The sequence below is a fragment of the Rosa rugosa genome, chromosome 2 (genome assembly GCF_958449725.1).
Source record: "Rosa rugosa chromosome 2, drRosRugo1.1, whole genome shotgun sequence".
Taxonomy (NCBI): domain Eukaryota; kingdom Viridiplantae; phylum Streptophyta; class Magnoliopsida; order Rosales; family Rosaceae; genus Rosa; species Rosa rugosa.
Window position 1 is genome coordinate 7,513,212 of NC_084821.1, and position 21,158 is coordinate 7,534,369.

Genomic DNA, 21,158 nt, shown 5'->3' on the forward strand with positions numbered 1-21,158 from the left:
CATGTCAAATGACTTTGATAAATTTGCTTTCAACTTGCGAATCATAGAAACATCTTGGCCCACAATCAACATATCATCAACATAGAGCAACAAAATTATGAAATTACCTCCAGTAAACCGCTGGATATAAACACATGGATCTGCATCAGTTCTCTTGTACCCATGACCCACCATGAATGAGTCAAATTTCTTGTACCATTGCCTCGGCGCTTTAAGCCCATATAAACTTTTCTTCAACATGCAAACCATGTGCTCTTTTCCCTCAACCTCAAAACCTTTCGGTTGCTCCATGTATATTTCTTCTTCCAAATCACCATGAAGAAATGCCGTTTTCACATCTAATTGCTCCACCTCAAGATCCATGCTAGCAGCCATGCCCAAAATAACTCTGATAGAAGTCATCTTGACAACTGGTGAGAAGATCTCGTCAAAATCTACTCCTTCCTTCTGCCCAAAACCTTTCACAACCAAGCGAGCCTTGAACTTTGTCAACTGTTCATTCTCATCTCTCTTCAACTTAAACATCCATTTATTTTTGAGTGCTTTTCTGCCTTTCACAACCAAGTCAAAATTTGTTTCTTTTTATGATTTTCAATTTTTTTTTTTTTTTTAATCTGAGAACAGTATTGGAACTCTGGCATGAAAGATTGAAAAGGAGCTGAGGTATACAAGAGGCCCTCTGAAGTCCGAACTTTTCAGTTGTTTTTGACCAGACTAGAGAAAAAATGGAGCGGCAGAAGGAGCAAAAACAAGGACCGCAAATGGGGATTGGTTTGGAGACCTTACCCAGCTGCGTATTGATCACCGCTATGCTCCCCAAGCTGGAACTGGAAACCCTGTGCTCTCTCGCTTGCGTCAGCAGAGCAATGAACTCCTCAGTCTCTCAAGCCCTTCCTTCACTCTCCTCCCTCAATCTCTCCGTAAAGTCTTCATCTTTCATCTCAAAATTTAGTTCTGTTTCTTGTCAATTTCGTAAAAACTGAACCTTTAATCGAAAACCCAACATTTGCAGGCGTTTTCTGCGAATGCCCAGATTTTGAGTAGCATTGTTGGTGGGTGCAGAGGCCTTAATAGCCTCACCCTCAATTGCCTGCGCCTAGACGACTCGTCGTTGGCGGTTTTTCTGGGTGCACGTCTCCAAGAACTGAACTTGCTGTGCTGCTCCTTGATGTCGTATCAAGTCCTTGCTTCCATTGGAGAGGCTTGCCCCAATCTCAGGTGTTCTGATTTTTTCTTTTTTTGTTTTTCATAACCAAAGATTGATACTTTGGGTTTTTGGGTAATGGGGGTTTGTACTTTTTCAGGGTGCTTGTGCTAGAATTGGTAGACCAGGAATCACCTCAAGCTTTTAAGATCAACATGGACAGAATGCTTAATGGTTGTTTATGCTTGGAGGTTTCAATTTTCAGCTCAAATTATAATTCTGATTCTGGTATTTTGAGGGTCTGATTATCATGAATAATGTTGTTGATTAAGATTTCATGTCCATTAATTTGATGGAAAATCTTGGTTTGGTCTTGATTGTAACCATTGGTTAGCTATATTATTGGTCTTGAATTTGGTCTTTTATGTTAACCTTTTATTAGAAATTGTGTTTCGCTGGAAAAGGAATGAAAGGTTAAGCTTGTCTCTTTTGTGATCATGCAGTCTTTATCTATAAAGATTCGATGGAGAGGTGTAGGTGCAAATCCTTTACAGCCATTTCGATTCTTCCTGCCTAAAACTCTCAAAAGCATCAAATTGCAGCCAGTGCTTGAGGAAGAAGTAATCCATTTCACTAGTTTGAATGATGCATTTAGGAACTATTTGCCAACAGCTAATGTCAGCACCCCTGTTTCTAAATCCTCATTTGGATTCGCATTGCAGCGCTTGTCACTTGTCTTAGATGTTATATCAGATCAGCTAATTGTCGTCATTGGGATTTGTGACAATTTGGCAGAGCTGGATCTTGAAGATAGACCAATTCAGGAACCATTGCCAAACCATGACTTAACCAGCGTGGGGCTTATGAGTCTGGCCTCTAGTTTTCGTTTGAAGGGATTGTCTCTTGTAAGAAGTAGACAGAACTGCCAAGTCTCGTTTAAGGGAGTGGATGATATGGGCATGTTTGTTTTTTCTAAGTACTGCACGACTCTAGAGTCGGTGAGACTTTTTGGTTTCTCCAGAGTTAGTGACGCAGGCTATGCATCAGTCCTACAATCGTGTCAGAATTTGAAGAAATTCGAAGTGCGTAATGCCTTCCTTATGTCAGACTTAGCCTTTGTTGACCTTACTCGGTTCTCATGTTCTCTTGTTGAGGTGAAATTGTTGTCATGCTGTCTTATAACTTGTGAAACGGTAAATCAGCTCACCAGTTCTGGGGTCCTGGAGGTGCTTGATCTGTATGGCTGTAGGAGCATAGCAGACTCCTGCCTCATCTCCATTGCATCGCTTCATAGCTTAACCATGCTGAATCTTTCAGGAGCTGATATTTCTGATTACGGCTTATCTGTTCTTGGGACAGGGAATCCACCCATCACACATTTGTGTCTTAGAAACTGTAAGGGTGTGACTGATGAAGGAGTTTTACTTTTGTTTCTTGGAGGAGGCACAATTGGCAAAACACTGTCATCCCTCGATTTAGGACACATACCAGGAATATCTGATAAAGCAGTTCTCACAATTGCTGTGGCCGGTACAGAGATTACTGAGTTGTGTCTCAGGTATTGCTCCTCTATGACTAATTCGTCCCTAGAAGCTTTGGCTACAAGGAAACAGGATCGAGATGATTGTAAACTACTTCGGAGGCTTGATCTTTTCAATTGCAAGGGTTTGTCTGCTGACTCAATTAGGTTGCTGAAGAGGCCTTTCTTCCCCGGACTGCACTGGCTTGGTATTGGGAATACTCGTTTGAATAGTAAAGGATGTCCAGTTCTCAGTGAAATTGGTTACGAAAGACCATGGCTGACGATATGTTTGGATGGCTGTGAAATGGGTTGTCATGATGGATGGCAATTCCATAGAGTTCCATAGAGCTTGATATCCTCCATGAAAGACTGTCCTAGCATGTAAAATTGTGGTATTTGCCGTCACTTCCATTACCCTTTATCACATATAGTATTCTCCTACATTTTAGTTTTTAGAAGTGATTTTGCGCAATAATGGAGTTAATGTATTATGTTTTCAACAAAATGCAACGCTTGTTATGTACTATTTTTACGTATTTATTTTAATTTAACTTTTCTCTTAACACTTGAGCCGACGAAAAGTCATTGGTTACAAAATTGACAAATCAATGCAATACTTTTTTTTTTTTTTTGGGTAAAATCAATGCAATACCTTTTAGAGAAATTTTAATACACACCATATTATTTTATATTTCAAATAAGATTTATAGGTTGGTTAAAAAAAATTAAATCGTGCCTATGTTCTTTTCTATGTCTCTCACACACACCCACCGCTACTAGCTTGTGAATTTTGAAGGACTTGTAAATGTTTGAATTTTATTTTTTTAATTTCAATTTATTTGTGTTCTAATGGAGTTAGGATACAGCTACTATACAAATAGATGCCATTGCATTTTATTATAAATTGGCTGATGATGTCTATATTTCCAGAATCAGCAGAAAATAGAAGAAATAAAAAAGATTTTTTTTTTTATAAAACGTCAATATACTAATATTTTCTTAACTGAAACTTATTTGATGATGTGATATCGTTTCACACATGCAGATGTCATTACATTCCCAGTAAGGATCTTCCGGTAATCAAATTTATCCAAATTAAGTTGAAAAAGGAATGTAAATTTTGGGCGAATCAAATCTTGAGCAAAATCAAGTTAAACTAGGAAAGAATCAAACTATCCAAGTAACTGCCATATTTAAAATAGTTACTTACACCTCAAGTAAAACCCAACGTTATATATGGTATGTTTTCATTTCACTGCCATAAACGTTATCCAAAAAGAAATTCATAAAGAGCGATTGCCATAGGAGCTCTCTTTCCCTTTGCGGCTTTGCCTATTGTATATGTCTTCTTCAAAATGAACAACCCCAATTACTCCCATATGTTTTTCACCAACAATGAGAGCTTTAGCAAAGCACACCATTCTTCTTCTCCTGACTTTACTCTCTTTCTTCTCCATTGCCAAATCCAAAGACACCTTATCTGCTACTGAATCGCTAGGAACAGGCCTCGTCTCTGCCGGCGAGGTTTTCGAGTTGGGTTTTTTCAACCCTGGCAGACACTCAAGATGGTACTTGGGCATATGGTACATGAAAATCAAAGAAAGAACAGTTGTTTGGGTGGCCAACAGAGACAATCCGCTCCCAAACAACTCAGCCAGTCTCAAAATCGGATACGACGGAATACTTTCTCTTGTGGATGAATCCCGAAAAGTTTCTTGGATGTCAAGCAATCAATCACAATTTGTTAAAAATCCAATCCTTCAGCTTTTGGATTCCGGCAACTTGGTCCTCAAAGAAGCAAATGAAACCAACCCTAACGAGTTCCTCTGGCAGAGCTTCGACTACCCTACACACACTTTGTTGCCGGAGATGAAGCTCGGAAGGAACTCGAATACCGGATTGGATAGATACATAACCTCGTGGAAAACTCCACAAGACCCTTCTACGGGTGATTACTCCTTCAAGCTCGACTACCGCGGTTTCCCGGAGGCTTTCCTCCGGCAGAGACAGTCGATAAAGTACCGGAGCGGCCCCTGGAACGGGTTGAGATTTAGCGGGGCTCCGGAGATGAACACCGCTAGCTCTAATGGTATTGGTTTCAACTTCGTTGTAAACAATGAGGAGATGTACTACTCTTTTTCGGAAACTAATCCAGCTGTGTATTCACGGCTGATTGCATCTCCCTCCGGCAACATCCAACGGCTGACGTGGATCGAGAGCCGCAAGACCTGGAGCCAGTGCTGGTACCTTCCCAGGGACCCATGCGACACGTACAGCGAGTGCGGGCCCTATGGTGTCTGCGACGCCAACGATGCTTTGCCGGTGTGTAAGTGCATGAGGGGCTTCCGACCTAAGAAGCCTTCTGCATGGAGCTTGAGAGATGGCACCGAAGGATGTGAACGTCAGACGGAGCTGGAGTGTGGGAGTAAGGACAAGTTTATGAAGATGGAGAATTTGAAGCTGCCGGAGAGCGGCGGAGCGGTGGTGGATATGGAGATGAGTTTGGAGGAGTGTGAGGTGAAGTGTTTGGGGAATTGCTCGTGTAGTGGGTTTTCGAGTGCGAGGATTGAGAAAGGAGGGAGTGGATGTGTGATGTGGTTTGGGAAGTTGATGGATATGAGGAGTTATGCCGGCGGCAGCGGCCAAGAGTTCTATCTCCGATTAGCAGCTTCTGAACTAGGTACGTACCACCTTCTTCTTCTTACCAGGTGAACAGTACTGACTAATGACTATTACCATTACCGTTACTATTAATTTTTTTTTTTTTCTGTTTCTTTTTTAATATGATTATCATTCACGTCAATGTTAGTTTAGTGAATTTAGAAGTTTGAAAAATATAATCACTAGAACACTCATAGAATTACGCGGCATTACGTTGAACTCTTATTTGGTGTCAAAGTAGGAGTTATAAATAGTCATCGACTTCTTAGTAGTATCGGAATTATAGTGTGGTGCTCAAATATCTTGAAATGTTACGGAGTATGTAAATTTCTAAAAATTTAAATGTTGACTATATGTCTCTGGAGAGTACAACTAGTAGGAGTGATTTGAATATTGAACTTTATTTTTGGTATTTCTCTCTTTTAACTGCATTCTTGGAGGGTACACAGGCCCACATGAGTTTTGTAGAGTTCTGATCACCAGGACTAATCAAATTAAACTTGTAAACTTATGTGTACAGTGGTCAAATTAAATTGTAACAATATTCAGTGTCACTAACCACATGTATGATAATTTGATTCCAGATGGTGATGGGAAAACAAAACGCATGGTTATGAGCGTAGGCATTGTAGTTGGTATTGCCGCTCTGCTATCAGCTGGTCTTATTATCTGGTTCATGCGGAGGAGGAACTCGGGTAGCACCCTGAGGAGAGAATCAAAAGGTACAAAAGGAACATCTATACATGTTCAACAAGTGAAAAGCTAGCTAGATAACAGATATATTTACTTACCAAGTCTTTGTTTTCTATGTTCTGCTTACTTTTGAACAGGTCCTCTTGAAAGAATTCGAAGCCAGGATTTTCTTCTAAACAGTGTGTTAGTCTCAAGTAAGAAGGAGCACTACTCTGGTGACAGAAGCAATGATGACCTAGAGTTGCCATTGTTTGATTTTACCTCCATAGCAGCGGCTACGGAGAACTTTTCTGATGAAAATAAACTGGGACAAGGTGGTTTTGGTTGTGTTTACAAGGTACAAATCCCTAAAATTATACAAAAATTTGCAAATGCACCTAAAGAGGTAATATGACATAGGTACATATGTGGGGCTAATGCAGGGGTTTGTCGAAGGTCAAGAGATAGCTGTGAAGAGACTTTCAAAGAACTCTGGACAAGGAACCAAAGAATTCAAAAACGAAGTGAAGTTAATTGCAAGGCTTCAACACAGAAATCTTGTTCGACTGCTTGGTTGCTGTGTTGATGCGGATGAAAAGATGCTGATTTACGAATACATGGAAAATAAAAGCCTCGATTCCTTTTTATTCGGTTAGTGCATGCCTCATCTTCACCTTTATTTAAGAGCTACATATAAACCAATTTGAGTTAGAATGGAGTTAAGTTGCAAATGGTTGTAGATAAAGCAAAAAGGTATTTGCTGGATTGGCAAAAGCGTTTCAACATTATCTGTGGGATTGCTCGAGGGCTTCTTTATCTTCACCAGGATTCGAGATTCAGAATTATCCATAGGGACCTCAAGGCAAGCAACATTCTACTAGATGGAGAATTGGACCCCAAGATATCGGACTTTGGAATGGCAAGACTATTCGGTCAGGATCAGACAGAAGCCAATACAAAAAAAGTAGTGGGAACATAGTAAGTACCATAATAAGCTTTCAATTTTTCTTAGTAGTGCTTAGACCTTACATACTAATTAGACTTTCCCGATGATCTGCAGTGGCTATATGTCTCCTGAATACGCAATGGATGGTCTCTTCTCAATCAAGTCGGATGTATTTAGTTTTGGTGTTCTAGTATTGGAGATTGTTAGTGGTCAAAAGAACAGAGGATTCTATTATTCAAACAATGAGCTAAACCTCCTAGGACATGTAAGTGAATAAACATCATGGCCATATTGTAATGACATTTCATTTCATAACTACTAACAAAGAAATGCTATAAATTGTTGCAGTTTTGGGAGCTATGGAATGGAGGTCGTGCATTGGATATAATAGATTCATCAGTTGGTGATTCATTTTCGGAATCTGAGGTGTTGAGAAGCATGCAGGTAGGGCTTTTATGCGTCCAAGAGCGTGCAGAAGATAGGCCTACAATGTCCTCTGTGGTTCTAATGTTATGTAGTGAAACTGCATCATTACCGCAGCCTAAAAAACCCAGTTTTTGCCTAGCAAGGAAACCCGAAACAGACGAGTCAAGCACTGTAAACCAAGTCACTATCACAATATTAGATCCTAGGTAGTGTAAGGTATAATCTTCATCAAATAGCATAGCCTATATGTGTGTGTGTATCATTTTCTAGTGTATAAATGGATCATCTACAAGGCAACATAGAAGAGAAATCCTTGTTTCACTGCACAATCTGATTTTAATTTTGGTCTGACTACCCCAAGAGTTGAAACTTCTCACATTAAATTTGCAAGGTTCACTTTGCTGTCTTCAAACTCACTAATGATTGCAGTAGATACTTTGAGGCCAAACCAAGTTTTTACAAATGGCCAGACTATGGTGTCTTCAAGCCAAAGGTTTGAGCTTGGGTTCTTCAGCCCAGGAAGCTCAAAAATCAGCTTCTTGGGTATTCCTGGTTCTTCTTCAGCAAGTTTAACTCTAGGCTCTTCGGGGTTTTCAATTTCCACTAATGAGTCTTTGATTGTGTGGTCTGTGAATGTCTGGTCTTAAATAGTCCCATATTGCAGCTCTTGGACAATGGCAATCTGATCTTGAGAGATGAGTGGTAGAGATTCAGAGGGGGTGTGTGATTTGGCAGAGGTTTGATTACGTAACAGACCCTCTGTTGCCGGAAATGAAGCTTGTGGCTGGAATTTGATCACAGGTTTTACCCAGGATATGAACTCATGGTTGTCCTCCAGTGATCCTTCTACGGGAGAATTTACTTTCACTGTGGACCGGCCTGATCAGGCACCTCAGTTGGCGTCCACAATGGTAATGTAGTTAATTTGTTTTTGGTTTTTGTTCCATCTCTGCTTTACGAATAATCAATGCAAACACCTTAGCCGAAGAACATGTCGTCGGCAGGAGGTATGAGCTACTTCAACACATTTTGAAGGCCCGTCTCTCTGCTTTACAAATAATCAATGCAAACACCTTAGCTGAAGAACATGTCGTCGGCAGGAGGTATGAGCTACTTCAACACATTTTGAAGGCCCGTTTCTCTTTCCTTTTCGAACGAATTCTTGCAAAGGATTCATCAAGTATGATCTGAAATTCTAAACCAACAAAATAGTGACTAAAAGTATTTATGGTCCTCAAATTTACAACCGGAGGTATTCCTTTTTTGTCAACTGTAATTATAAACCATTACCCAAAATTGGGTGGCAGAGGGAGAAGCAAAAGAGTGATAAACCTAAGCAATTTATATTTCTTTTGGAACTGTTTAGGTCTCAACAATATAGCTGTTCACTCAAAATCTAAAACAGCATTACAGCAACATCCAAAAAAGATATCAAGGACCCCAGACTGTCCGATCTGTCAGATATGGCAAGTATGGCAAAGGGGTTTTCAGAAGAAAGCAGTACGTCCTCCTCCACCTCTTCGGCTGTGCCTGTCATAAGCGGTGTTGAACTTGTCGACCAGCTCATTCATTGTACTGGGAAAAAATTAAGAAACTAGTTAAGATATAATATTAAAATTGTGAAATCCTGCAATTACAATATGATGTCTCTACAGTGTATATTTAAGCAGAAACTTAACACAACCGTTGTAGGAGAACAAACTAGCCAAGGCATTAGCTACAATTGAGAGGCTGTGACTTCCAACCTTCATCATATAGGTAGGTAACCCAAATTTGTTTATGAACCAAACCCTATACCCTATGTCAACACCCACTTCGTTTTAGGCTTGAATACAAAATTTAATACAGGCATAATAACAAAAACTGTTACCACACCACGAAAACTGTCCACATGAAAACAGTGCAATGTTCATCTTTTTTTTTGTTGCAGTAACTTACAGGACTATTATTGCAATATAATGATGAACATAGAAAAGTTTGGAAGAATATATCTTACCTTGAGCAGTTGGTAAGCACAGCTAGATATGTAATCAGCAATGTGTCATTGTATTCCTACAAAAGAAAAGAGAGGAACAATGATAAGCTTAGTCTGTAGTATCTGCAATGATAAGCTTTGGTGTGAACCATTTTGCAGTGACAAGCTTCTTTAGTTGGTATAATCAGACTCATTTTCTTAAATTAAGAAAGTGAAAAATCCTTTCCTGATTTAGGGGGATTGCATTTCAGGGGTCTTTTGAATGCAAACTATAGCATCTTAGCATTTTCAGTAACCTATAAATTACTAGTCAAATATTATACACTGAAGGGCATAAACAAGACCCAAAATAGTGAATTTTGCAATTGAGAGATTGAGATAAACACCACTCACCATCAAAAAGTCATCTTGAAATTTCCCCGATTCAACAGCAGGCAACCTTCTGAGAAGACTTGATACTTGTCTTAGCAGCGAATTTTCACAAGGTATTTCTCCTGCATGGAAATAAACAACAAATACTATAAATTCTAGACCTTTCGGTGTACATGCACCCAATAATATATATCTTCTTTCATCAGATGCTAACACTAAAGCATAGAGATGTACTTTCAAGAAATAAATAGGGTGAAATGACAAAGGTAATAATGTTATGATTAAAAGTCAGTTACGGAAGTAAGTGGCTTTGTATATTCATAATACCTCTTCGTCAAATTAAAAGTGGAAAATATATCTGAAGGAGTTCTAATATATAAAATTTGTTTAGGCATCAATCCTAAAGTTGAGGAAGTTTGAATTCTATATTGTGAATTTGGCATCTATTTAATTTGAATGTTCTGGGGTCTTTTGACTACAGAAATTTTCTGTGTTCTGATATTGAAATCTATTCCTAATGTAACGCATCTTCTACTCAAAGCATGTACATACCTTTCTGCATAGCTAGAAGATAGTGATGAAGCACTCTAATTCTGCTATTGAGCATCTTGATGGCACTGTGGATTCCTGTAAGATGAGCAGCCACTGCACACAACCGATAGTTTATAAATTTGTCAAATACTATATGAAATCTATACTCTTCTGCGAAAACCGAAAACAAGGGGAAAGAAAAAGCATAAGAGGGAGGAAAGCTCACATTGAGTTGCTGCTGAACCTCCATCAGATGGTTTAAGATGAGCAACATGATCAACTGAGATACGTTCAGCTTCTACCGTCTATGAAGCACACCCAAAATTAGAGAAAAATTGTTTCAGTTAGCCTGATTGATAATAGTTAGATGACTTTAAAGGTAGATAAGAATGAACATCTCCAACCTCAATTGTGTAGCTTGAACTGACAAAAATTAGCTGCGGAACCCCATCAATGACATGCAGCTCTATAGGTAGTAGTGTTACCGCCCACAAAAGACCACAAAATGTTAGACAGCAAAAAGATAAATCGAAATCAATAGTTCTCATAGTGGACCAAGGATTTGCCAAGCCACACAAGTTCTCCACGAAATAAGACTATAGAATGCAAAAAGAGAATTATGCTATTCCCAACAATCACAGAATTATGCTACAACCAGCTGGTTCAAAAACATGCATATTGTTTCCATGATAAAATAATGAAACTTGCTGCACCTATGGATGTAATATATTAAAGCTCATGCTTCACCTTAGGCATTAACAAAAAAAAAAAAAAAAAAAAACATTGGCCTACAATTAACCGGCTCTGCCCACAAAATCATTATACAGTGATATAATAAAGCAATGCAGGTGACATACCACTTTCGTAAATAGTAATTGGCAGGTCCTTCTGAGCAGGATTGATCACAGGATTGAGGAGAACATAAACAGGGCTTTCATTGATATCCATCAACTGTTGCAAAACAAACACACCCTCTTACTCATCGCGACGAAAAAAAATAAAATAAAAACTTGAATGCAGCCCAAAGCATTAGTGTATAATTAGTTAAAACTGTAGCAATAGGTTTTCAAACACTGAAGGAATAATCAATTGAGGCTTCGAAATAAGGCATAAGCTTACAGCTTTGTGAATAGTCATATCAGATTCCTGAGCATCAGAGCCGGTAGAGTACCATCCCAGTATGTAAAAATGGGGGAAAACCTTTTTATCTAAACCCAAAAAAAAAAAAAAAAAAAATTATCAGGTTAGGAATTCAGTGAAACCCTAGAAATAAACGAAGGGAAAGGGAACCTACAGAGCTCTTGTTTCTTCTCGAGGAAGCCACGCTCGAGCGAGTGAGTCTCCGGATCGTAGAGGAGCTCGAAGCTGTTGAAGATCTCGACGGTGCGACCACGCTGGACGCCGATGACGCAGCCGAAGACTCTCGGAGACGAAGCGGAGGAGGAGGAGGAGGAAGACGACGCCGTTTCGACTGCTTCGGCGCCGTTGTTGTTGTTGTTGTTGGTGGCGGTGGTTGTTGCGGTGGCGTTGTGGGCGGCGATGGGAGGGTTCATCTGAGACTTGACTCGGGAGTAGTGGTCGGAGATGTTGACCATGACCAGAGGGTGAAGCTTGAACGTGAGACCACTGCTCGACGACTCCGCCATTCTTCTCCGATTTGGGGGTTTCAGCCTCTCTCTCTCTCTCTCTCTCGCTTTTTCGCCTTTCTGGTTTTCGAAGCTCTCTGCTTCTTTTTTTTGCTCGTAACAGTGTTCCATGGGCTCTCTAGTGTTACCTGGGCCGACTCTGCAACTAGGCCAGAGAGGCCCACGATTTTATAACCCAAATGAAAAGGCCACAACATCATAAGTTTTAGTTTTAAAGACTTGTTGTTGTTGTTGTTTTTTTTTTTTGTCTATTTTTGACCTATGGGTGTAGTTTCCTGAACCAAATTTACAAGTTTATAACCGTAACACTCATCATTTATCCGGTCATTCGGTTGTTGAGGATTTTGTGGTTTAGGGTTTGAATTTCAAGATGCTAATAAATTAGTGTGTGACCACTTGTGAGTGTGAGACATTATTGGGAAAAGTTTGCAAGTGTGAATGTTATTCACCTTCTTATTGTGTGGCACTACAAAAGAATTTACACCATAATTTATTTGAGACAAACCAATATGTCAGATATAGTATTCAATGAATGCAACGTAACGATTTGAACGAAGAATGAGAAATTTATTAGCAATTAAGTAACAACTGAAAGTATGATGAATGCAACGTAACGATATAAAAGAAGAATAAAAAATACATTTAGCAATGAAATAACAAACGAAAGTATTAAGTAGCACATTCGACTGAACCGATCCACTAATTTCTTATTTCTTAGTTTTTATCGCATCAAGTTCAGAGTAAAATGTCAAAAACACACTTTACAACTCCCGTAGTCCTGTGTATATATATATAAAACCAAAAAACTTGGAATGAAAATTTTGATCCACTCTGACAGAAGAAACGTCAGCATCGTCACAACTCAACCGAAGAAGATGAACCCAAAAAAATAATAATAAATATATTAAATAAAAAAAATCGATAAGCTTTGGCTCAGACAAGAAGACAATCAGGCCCAAAAACTACACCTACGTATGTTCCCAATCCCAACCAAACTTTAAAATTATTATCAAAAATAATTATTTTTATCCCATTTGTTTTATTTATTCATATAAAACCCAGAAAAAAAAATAGAGTGGTGGTAGTTGTATTGGCCTTGCTCTTGTATATAGTAAGATTGAGGAAGAAGTAGAAGTAGAAGAAGTAAATCAACGATGGCGATGCGTGAGCTTGTCACCGGCGGAGCAGCCTGCGCCGTTCCGGGCTCATCTTCGTCCTCCAATCCCTTCGGCAATCTCGCCAACGCTCTTCTCAACTCCTCCGCCAAAGGCCAGGTTCCCCCTTCAATTCCTCTGCTTTTCTTCATCTTGATCCTCAATTCCATTTCCAATCTCTCCAACGGCGTCGTTTTTGTTTTGTGTTGAATAATAATCAGGACTTAAAGGAGCTGCCTTCTTCGCTGCCCACGAGCTCCGAGGCTCAGTTTTACCCGGAGGCGCATGGCCCACAGCTGCCGGGGTCGGAGGAGTTTGACCAGCCCTACATGATGCAACCCGGAACCCAGGTTTGACTTCGGGCCCCTAGCTCAATCAATTTGAACTGAATGAGTTGAGTTGATGTGTACTTAGTTTGGGTTGTGATTTTTGCGTCAGAGCTCAGACTTTCTTCGCAATTTTAACTCTGTTGGTGGTGGCAATGGACTGCTTGAAAATGCGTGGGATGAGGTACAAGGCTCTCACCATCCTCCTCCTCCTCCTATGCACGGCCCTCAGGTTATGTATGATCGCGGCGCCGCTGCTCACCTTCAACCAACATTGGATGGTAAGGTTACAACTGATTGTTTCAGTTCTCTTCAAGCTTTTTCATTGTTTAAGTTATCTTTGCACTTATGATTATTAAACAGGCTTTTCCATTTCATTTCGTATGAGCTTTATCTTTATAATTATCGATCGGGGTTAGGAGAGTTGCTTGTGGAGTGTTTTTCTCAGAATTTAAATAGACGGAAACTGTAGTATAAATGAAAGGGCTTAAACCTTGATGTCAGGAAGCATCTCGAATTGTTTAGTTTGAATTTTATCAATTTCCAGTTCATTTATGAAAGACTTGTTAGCTAGCTTATCAAGTCAGTCCCGGGGAAGTAATCAATATGCATTCAAGACTCATAGTATTTTGAAATTTTATAGTTCATTATGGGAAAAGTAATAGTGGTTTTGCCACTTATAGTGTTGTGGCTAGGCACTAGTGCCTAGTAGCTAGTTTTATATACCGACCTCTCCACCTAGCAACCCAAGCTTTTAGGCTGGAGACTTAAAGATGATGAGAGAGCTACCAGATCTCTGGAATGCCAACAGGGACTGCATAAGAGCTCCTTGGTTAGCCAACAAAGAGTTCACTTGTCCACGGGTATGAAGTTAGGTTCTGGATGAGAGAGTTAGTATTGATAACAGTGGAGGTGTCCCTTTCTGATGAAGTAACCTGTAGCACTGTCTATCTTCAGCAGCAAGGATTAAAGATTTCTAAATTCTCTCTGTTATAATTTTGTCTTGCAGGGCCACCACAGAGAGTGCTGTCAAGCTTTTTGCACTCATTTGTTGAAAGTAGCCGTGGTGGGATACCTTTCCGTCCTACTCAACTTCCAGTGTTGGGATTGTCTGCTGGTGACAAGCAATGCATACGTGACCGCAGCAGCATCATGGCCCGACACTTTTTTGCAGATAAGAGCGAGGATTTTATTAATGGGCAGGTTTGAGATTATACATTTCATTTCTATTGTATACACTTCATAACTTGTTTGGTTGATTTTATTTGCTATTTTGCTTCAATATAGCCCTTTAAGGGGTAGGCCAACAATGATGAGCATCGTTGTATTCATGACTGTTTGATAGCTGACTAAATGTGGTTATCCTTTTTCCTCTTATTTTTAACTATAGATAAACATATTTTGAGCAAGTATGTTGAATTATAAAATTATTTTCTTTGAACAATGTTGCGGGCTAACTTTGTATCATTTATTTTCCAGGTAAACGCACTTCTATGCTCGCTAGATATTGACGGTGAAGCCAACAGTAAAGGGCCTCTCCCTGCAAGGTTCCGGGAACTAGAGGGTTATTGGAACGAATCCCAAGCTATCCAGAAACCTGGTGCTCATGCTACAGATGGGTGGGTCACAGAATTTAGCCAACACAGAGTAGATCGTGGTGATCCTAATGTGTGGGCTCACTCATTTGAGCAACAACATGGTGCCAATGGTTGGGCATCTGAATTCGAGCAGGTAAAGTAGTATTGTAGCTTGTATTACAGTCAGTGCTATTGATCAATTGTTGACCCTAATAAAGTGAGGCAGAACTATACTAGCAAGTAAATTCATGCAATCAGAGTGGTTGGAAATTTGTGGTTGGATTAAGAATGGTGGACAAAAAATATTAGGGTTTTGTATGATGTTTCAAATATTGGTTTGGCTGCAGTTGAGGGATTCAGATGTCCTTTAGTTTTTCAGATTACCCTGGGAAGTGAATATATATGATTTTAGATGTTGGAGCAGGGATTTTTTTTGGTGATGTAGACAAAAGATCCCTAAAAGATGTTATATGAGGTTGTAGTGATACACCGTGGAGTGTACCGTTGATTTACAAATATAGTCCATGATATTTAAGTAAAAAAGTTTTAAAATGAGAACAAGAAAATTAGAAGGTTTGACACCTTAATCACTTTAGTTTCGGTTGCATCAAACTATTGTTCTTGTGCTTTTATCTTTGAATTGAAGAGTTCAACTATTGTGTGTAGGCTGCTTAGTACTCTTGTTCTAATAAAATAGATCCAAAACTAGAAGTGATGTCAAATCGTATGATGGTGTTGATACATATACTTCTCTCTGCTGGTTGCAGGAACAGTCTCAGATGATGTCTGCAGATCATATGAGAGGTGGAAATATGGCAAGCATAGCTGCAATGGAGCAGACTCGTATGCTTGCAAATACATTAGCACAGAATGAGGACCCAAAATTTCAGGTTTGTCTAATATTCAAATGCATATGTATGCCTCCATAATTTCAGAACACACACACACACACGCACGCATACTGGTGTTGTGGATATTGAACGAACAAATGATCTTTGGAAGCTATCCTACTCTTTCCTGTTATACTCATGCATTGACTCCTTGTAACCGACTTTTTCCTGTTTTTCCGCTGAATCAAGTGAACTACTATACTCATAGATTTTTTATGGATTCTCTTACACAGGGTTTCTATATATGAAGTATGCTTTAAAAAATAGCAAATGATGTTCCAGGAATAAGTTAATTACCACAAATGGCTACTGATCTCTGAAATATTAATGATGATGGTTATAATATATTTTGCGTCCTAACGTGGAAGATTACTGACCTGTGAAAAGCAAATAATAAGTTGTTAGAAGTTCGTTGTTCTCAGACCTTTTTTGGGAGTTCAGTGGTTTAAAAATTTAAAGCATTGAATTCCAAAATTTAAAGCATTGAATTCCCAAGGATAGTTAAAACACTTAAACATCATAAGGGTCTCCTAAAGATTTCAGAAATGCTCCAACTTCTGTTCATTGTTTTTACTTTACCTGTCCATGGAAACTTGTGCCGTCTCTCAGTTTTTGTAAGAAGACCTCTGCAGGGTTTAACCCTGGACGTATGGCCAGAAAATAGCTTGGGGGCTCTTAGTTAGGATGAAATTCAGTGAGGACATAGATCATAGCCAAATGGTGTTCCTTACCGCAAATTTTCACCAATATTTCAAGTGCATTCCTAACTTTCCCACATCCCATATTTGTCTTTTTAAAATTTATATTATTAGTAGTATTATAACAAAGCTTTCTTATTTTAATTATTGTTCATATATCTGCTTTGGGGCATGCAGAAGTCAAGGTTTCTCCAGTTTGTATCAAAGATGAGTCGTGGTGAACTTATTATTGATGATAATCAAGTCAAGCAAGCCACGTCATCTACTGCTGGGGATTGGGCAGGAGAATATCAACAGCAGTACAATGCGGGTTCTAATTGGGCTAACGAATATCAGCATGGGGAGGTGGAGGTAGGAGTCTGGTTTGAATGTGGAAATATAAAATCTGTACTTTAATCTTTCTTTCTTTCACCTTTTGATCTATGTGATAATTGTTTTCATGTACTAATGCGGTCACGATTGAGAATGATGTTGATTTATAAGAACTTTTGTTCAAAGATACCAGACATGTATCTAGGTGCATTTTTTTTACTTTGAATTGGTGTGCAATCTGTTCAGCTTGGCTTTAATATTCAGCTGCCTGACCAATGATTTTCAGATATCTCGTGCCAATCAATGGGCAAATGAGTTTGGTTCTGAACAAGAGCAACATGGGTCAGTTGATGATCAGTGGGTCAATCAATTCTCTAAGTTGCATGTTGATGACTGGGCAGAGGAATTTGGAAATCAGGTTGGTGAAGGAATATTGGGGGACAGTTCTGCTGATAGCTGGGCTAATGCATATGATGAGTAAGTTAACTTTCTTAGTAGCTGGAAAGCTGTCATTAACCAATATGCATATTTGATTCAAGTTCTTTTGCATGCGGGCTTCTGATATCTTTTGCATGCTCTCCTTTTTCTTTAGATATGGTTATCTAGATACTTCATCTGCTTCAGTTATTATTTTTTTATTTTTATTTTTATTTTAGTAATAAGGCTGTTTCGGATCCTCACTGATAAAGGATCTTGGAGACTCTTATTAGTCACCCTTTCCTGGTATTGATTTTTCCCTTCCGTAAGACACTTAATTGCCTTAATCCATAAATAGGTTCCTAAATGAGCAAGTAGCTTCCAAGCAGCAATTGGATAGTTCAAGGGGCGTCTATGTCTTTTCTGATATGAACCCTTATGTTGGTCACCCAAACCCACTGAAAGAAGGCCAGGACATGTTCCATAAAGGTCTTTTGAGTGAAGCAGTGCTTGCTTTGGAAGCTGAAGTGCTCAAGAACCCTGACAATGCCGAAGGTTGGAGGCTACTTGGAATAGCACATGCAGAAAATGATGATGATCAACAGGTAGTCTTTCTTTTATATAGTTCATAAACTTTTGGCATATTTCGTAAAACCCTATAGTCTAAGCGGTCTCTGCAAAGTACGACTATTTGAACTCTTATGAAGATGTTTGTAGATTATGTTGATTTCTTGCAACTAATCTGTGTCTATTCAAAACATCTATTTATTCGCTGTTTGATACATAGAATGAGAATGTCCTGAAATTGAATCTGTGCAGGCTATTGCAGCCATGATGCGTGCACAGGAGGCTGATCCAACTAATCTAGAAGTGCTTCTTGCCCTTGGAGTGAGCCATACTAATGGTAAGTCATTCCTTCTCCACATGGATATGATAAGTAAAGTTGTTACCTAACCTTTTCATCATTAGTATAGAGCTCTTTACGTGTTAATCATTGTATCAAATCAATGACTTCCCCGGCAGCATATAACTTGCATGAAAAATGTAGTTTATATCTTTAGAAACAAAGTCTGTACCGGGGAAAAACATAAATATTGCTCTAGACTACTAGAAAAGTAATAAGACTCTTATTGCAGAATTGGAGCAGTCAGCTGCTTTGAAATATTTATATGGATGGCTACGTAATCACCCAAAGTATGGAGTGCTTGCGCGACCAGAGTTGTCAGAGTCTTTGTACTATGCTGATGTAAGTATTGACCTTTATAATTCTCATTGTTATTGGTTCCCCAGGAGGCCAGGATAATAGTAATGCTTTTTCAAAAATCTTGGATTCTGTATTTAAACTTATAGGGGATGATATTTTTTCCAGTTTACCTTAAACTTATAGGGGTATACATAAACCTTTATTGGCAACATACAGATTGCAAGAACTTTCAATGAAGCTGCTCAAATGTCACCTGAGGATGCTGACGTGCATATAGTTCTTGGTGTCCTCTACAACTTGTCAAGAGAATATGACAAAGCCATTGAGTCCTTCAGGACAGCTTTAAAACTGAAGCCGCAGGATTACTCTCTTTGGAACAAGCTTGGAGCAACACAAGCAAACAGTGTTCAGAGTGCTGATGCAATATTGGCTTATCAACAGGTAATTTGTCTGATCAACCATTATAAACTTGTAGTGGTTAATCGTCATTGTCATCTACCTATTTTTGCGTGTGTTTTACATAGGAAATGGATCCTTACATTCTGAAGTAGGATTGAACTGTCACCTTAATCACTACATATAGCACATCCATAAAAAAATTATGTCAGTAGATTAGAGGAAGTGCTAAGGACATATAATACTTAGATGCTTGTTGAACTAGTTGGATTTTCAACCTTCTGTGGATGCTGTACAATTTTTCTGCAGCCATTCTTATGTTTCACTTGTGATTCACAAATTTAATGCTTAATATTTCATAATTTACCAAGAGTCCTTAACTGGAGTAGCTTATGTGTAGTATTGAACATGTCAGTTATTATGAGAGGGCTTGTATAGATTTCAACCTTTTTTTTTTTTTAATGATTTTGGGAAATCCCCCAAACCCGCTTCTCAGACCCAGACTCAAAACTGTTAGCATAGCAGAAACCTACAAGTTCCTTCCTGCATATTTGATCCGGTGTATTGTCCTGCCAGAGTTATAAACTAACACTACAAACAATAGATGGCTTTTGGTGAATATATATATATATATATATATATATATATATATATATATATATATATATATGTCTGTCTGTCTGTCTGTGTATCTTTTAATTCAGTACTGAGAATTATGTGGAGTTTGCAATTCACAGATTGACTTTGAAACTTGGTTTACCATTTGTTGTGTCTTTTGATGGATATGTCTTTACAGAAAACCATAGTAGAGGAACACTTTTATTAAATAATTCATAGTTCTTTCTGTAACTGACAATTGCAACTTGATTACTTTGTAAAATCAAGTTGGAACTAACTTTTGTTTTTTGTATATCTTTTGATTGCCAGGCGCTAGATTTGAAGCCCAACTATGTTCGTGCATGGGCTAATATGGGTATCAGCTATGCCAACCAGGTTTGATTCTATGCTGCATTCACGCTCATTAAAGCTTTAAAATTCAGATTCTTGTTATTTCCTACCTTGCTTTGGTTTCATGCACAAGATGGTTGTGGAATTCTTGTTCTTTATCATTCATCTTTCAATCCTATAGGAGCCCAACAAACCTTGACCTATGTTTAGTATGGAAATATCCAAATAAAATGAATGCAAAAAGGGTGAACTTCTGAGATGACTGAAAGTGAGTGGTGGGATTGTTAAAGTCGTTCAGTATGCCAACAATGTAATCGAACTATTATATAGGCAGTCCATACCTTTTAAGCGTAGCACTGAAATAGTTATGTTTATTAAAGAATTAAGTAATAAAAGCCAACTCGCACCTGTATCCATGTGATATAGGCCTCCTTATCCTCTTACAATCGTATGGAATTTGACTGTGATGACATTTAAGTTTGTAGTTCTCTAGTTGACTGCCAATATTCATGTTACCATGTTGCATCAACCTGTTATTTATTTTCCATTTCGTTTTTGTATATAGGGCATGTATGAGGATTCCATACGTTACTATGTTCGAGCACTTACCATGAATCCAAAGGCAGATAACGGTTGGCAGTACTTGAGAATTTCTTTAAGGTATGATAATTAAAAGAACAGGAAAATCTTTTGGTTTTTTTGTTGAAAATTTGAAACATGCATTTTACATGTTATTTGTCTATGTTGCAGTTGTGCTTCTAGGAGTGACATGTTGGAAGCTTGTGATTCTCGGAATCTAGACATTCTCCTGAAGGAGTTTCCATTATAATATACATCTTTCTTTTGGGTTGATGGATGAGATTAAGTGGGTCCATTACTGAAATTAAAACCCAAACGTGCAGCCTCCTGTGATGAAGTTGTTTGCATGAAGAACATGGTTACACGGATCCTCACTTACGGTTCATTCTTTGCTGCTCTTTAGCAAAGTTCGTTTGCCGGTTTCTGTAACATTATCCATGAGTCAGAAGAGTCAACATGAATAAGTTAAGCTGCTAAAGCTTCCAAAAATAATACGCCAAATGTATAACATTTCTTATGTACATGGTTAACACCAACCGGAGCCATAGCTTGCATATGAAGAAAGGGCATAATGGAGGTGGCCGCTTTGTAATAGCTGCTACAGTTATTTTTTCCCGAATGTAGCTATAGAATTGTCTTTTTTTTCTTTTTTTTTTGGGCTGAGATAGAATTGTCAAATTTGTAGTAGGTAGCAGAAATTTCTGATATAAAAGTGACATTACTTATTATTTAGGTTTTGAGAGTTCATACAATTCACTGGAC

At 38.6% G+C, this 21,158-nt stretch overlaps 4 protein-coding genes across 4 annotated transcripts; 3 read left to right on the forward strand and 1 right to left on the reverse strand.

Annotated features, from left to right (window-relative positions):
* The first annotated feature begins 275 nt into the window (after window positions 1–275).
* LOC133733505 (F-box protein At-B) lies at window positions 276–3,229 on the forward strand. Its single transcript, XM_062161129.1, has 5 exons — window positions 276–413; window positions 625–920; window positions 1,013–1,218; window positions 1,305–1,395; window positions 1,648–3,229. The coding sequence occupies exons 2-5, from the start codon at window positions 726–728 to the stop codon at window positions 3,010–3,012; spliced, it is 1,857 nt and encodes a 618-aa protein (XP_062017113.1). The 5' UTR covers window positions 276–413; window positions 625–725; the 3' UTR covers window positions 3,013–3,229.
* Window positions 3,230–4,061: 832 nt separating this feature from the next.
* Window positions 4,062–8,421, forward strand: LOC133730258 (receptor-like serine/threonine-protein kinase SD1-8). The gene is made up of 7 exons (XM_062157884.1): window positions 4,062–5,346; window positions 5,912–6,049; window positions 6,158–6,357; window positions 6,443–6,650; window positions 6,740–6,977; window positions 7,060–7,210; window positions 7,294–8,421. The coding sequence occupies exons 1-7, from the start codon at window positions 4,062–4,064 to the stop codon at window positions 7,579–7,581; spliced, it is 2,508 nt and encodes an 835-aa protein (XP_062013868.1). The 3' UTR covers window positions 7,582–8,421.
* A 272-nt stretch (window positions 8,422–8,693) lies between these two features.
* On the reverse strand, window positions 8,694–11,976 carry LOC133733256 (COP9 signalosome complex subunit 6a-like). The gene is made up of 9 exons (XM_062160903.1): window positions 11,544–11,976; window positions 11,369–11,457; window positions 11,107–11,200; window positions 10,654–10,715; window positions 10,476–10,554; window positions 10,271–10,363; window positions 9,740–9,840; window positions 9,368–9,423; window positions 8,694–8,946 (listed from the first exon to the last, which is right to left on the reverse strand). The coding sequence occupies exons 1-9, from the start codon at window positions 11,893–11,895 to the stop codon at window positions 8,859–8,861; spliced, it is 1,014 nt and encodes a 337-aa protein (XP_062016887.1). The 5' UTR covers window positions 11,896–11,976; the 3' UTR covers window positions 8,694–8,858.
* A 973-nt stretch (window positions 11,977–12,949) lies between these two features.
* LOC133731958 (peroxisome biogenesis protein 5) lies at window positions 12,950–21,047 on the forward strand. Its single transcript, XM_062159407.1, has 15 exons — window positions 12,950–13,169; window positions 13,271–13,399; window positions 13,488–13,656; window positions 14,385–14,578; window positions 14,855–15,106; window positions 15,720–15,842; window positions 16,718–16,891; window positions 17,139–17,329; window positions 17,628–17,874; window positions 18,089–18,173; window positions 18,406–18,515; window positions 18,690–18,914; window positions 19,797–19,862; window positions 20,383–20,477; window positions 20,568–21,047. Exons 1-15 carry the CDS (start codon window positions 13,050–13,052, stop codon window positions 20,644–20,646), a joined length of 2,259 nt encoding a protein of 752 aa, XP_062015391.1. The 5' UTR covers window positions 12,950–13,049; the 3' UTR covers window positions 20,647–21,047.
* Window positions 21,048–21,158: the final 111 nt, after the last annotated feature.

Coding starts and splice junctions, on each gene's coding strand:
- LOC133730258 (XM_062157884.1), top strand. CDS start 4,062: ATGAGAGCTTTAGCAAAGCACACCATTCTTCTTCTCCTGACTTTACTC. Junction 5,347..5,911: donor ATTAGCAGCTTCTGAACTAG/GTACGTACCACC, acceptor ATTTGATTCCAG/ATGGTGATGGGAAAACAAAA. Junction 6,050..6,157: donor CCTGAGGAGAGAATCAAAAG/GTACAAAAGGAA, acceptor ACTTTTGAACAG/GTCCTCTTGAAAGAATTCGA.
- LOC133731958 (XM_062159407.1), top strand. CDS start 13,050: ATGGCGATGCGTGAGCTTGTCACCGGCGGAGCAGCCTGCGCCGTTCCG. Junction 13,657..14,384: donor CCTTCAACCAACATTGGATG/GTAAGGTTACAA, acceptor TTTGTCTTGCAG/GGCCACCACAGAGAGTGCTG. Junction 17,875..18,088: donor AAAATGATGATGATCAACAG/GTAGTCTTTCTT, acceptor GAATCTGTGCAG/GCTATTGCAGCCATGATGCG.
- LOC133733505 (XM_062161129.1), top strand. CDS start 726: ATGGAGCGGCAGAAGGAGCAAAAACAAGGACCGCAAATGGGGATTGGT. Junction 921..1,012: donor TCTCCTCCCTCAATCTCTCC/GTAAAGTCTTCA, acceptor CAACATTTGCAG/GCGTTTTCTGCGAATGCCCA. Junction 1,219..1,304: donor GAGGCTTGCCCCAATCTCAG/GTGTTCTGATTT, acceptor GTACTTTTTCAG/GGTGCTTGTGCTAGAATTGG.
- LOC133733256 (XM_062160903.1), bottom strand. CDS start 11,895: ATGGCGGAGTCGTCGAGCAGTGGTCTCACGTTCAAGCTTCACCCTCTG. Junction 10,716..11,106: donor AATTACTATTTACGAAAGTG/GTATGTCACCTG, acceptor TACTACCTATAG/AGCTGCATGTCATTGATGGG. Junction 10,364..10,475: donor AGGTTCAGCAGCAACTCAAT/GTGAGCTTTCCT, acceptor GGTTGTGTGCAG/TGGCTGCTCATCTTACAGGA.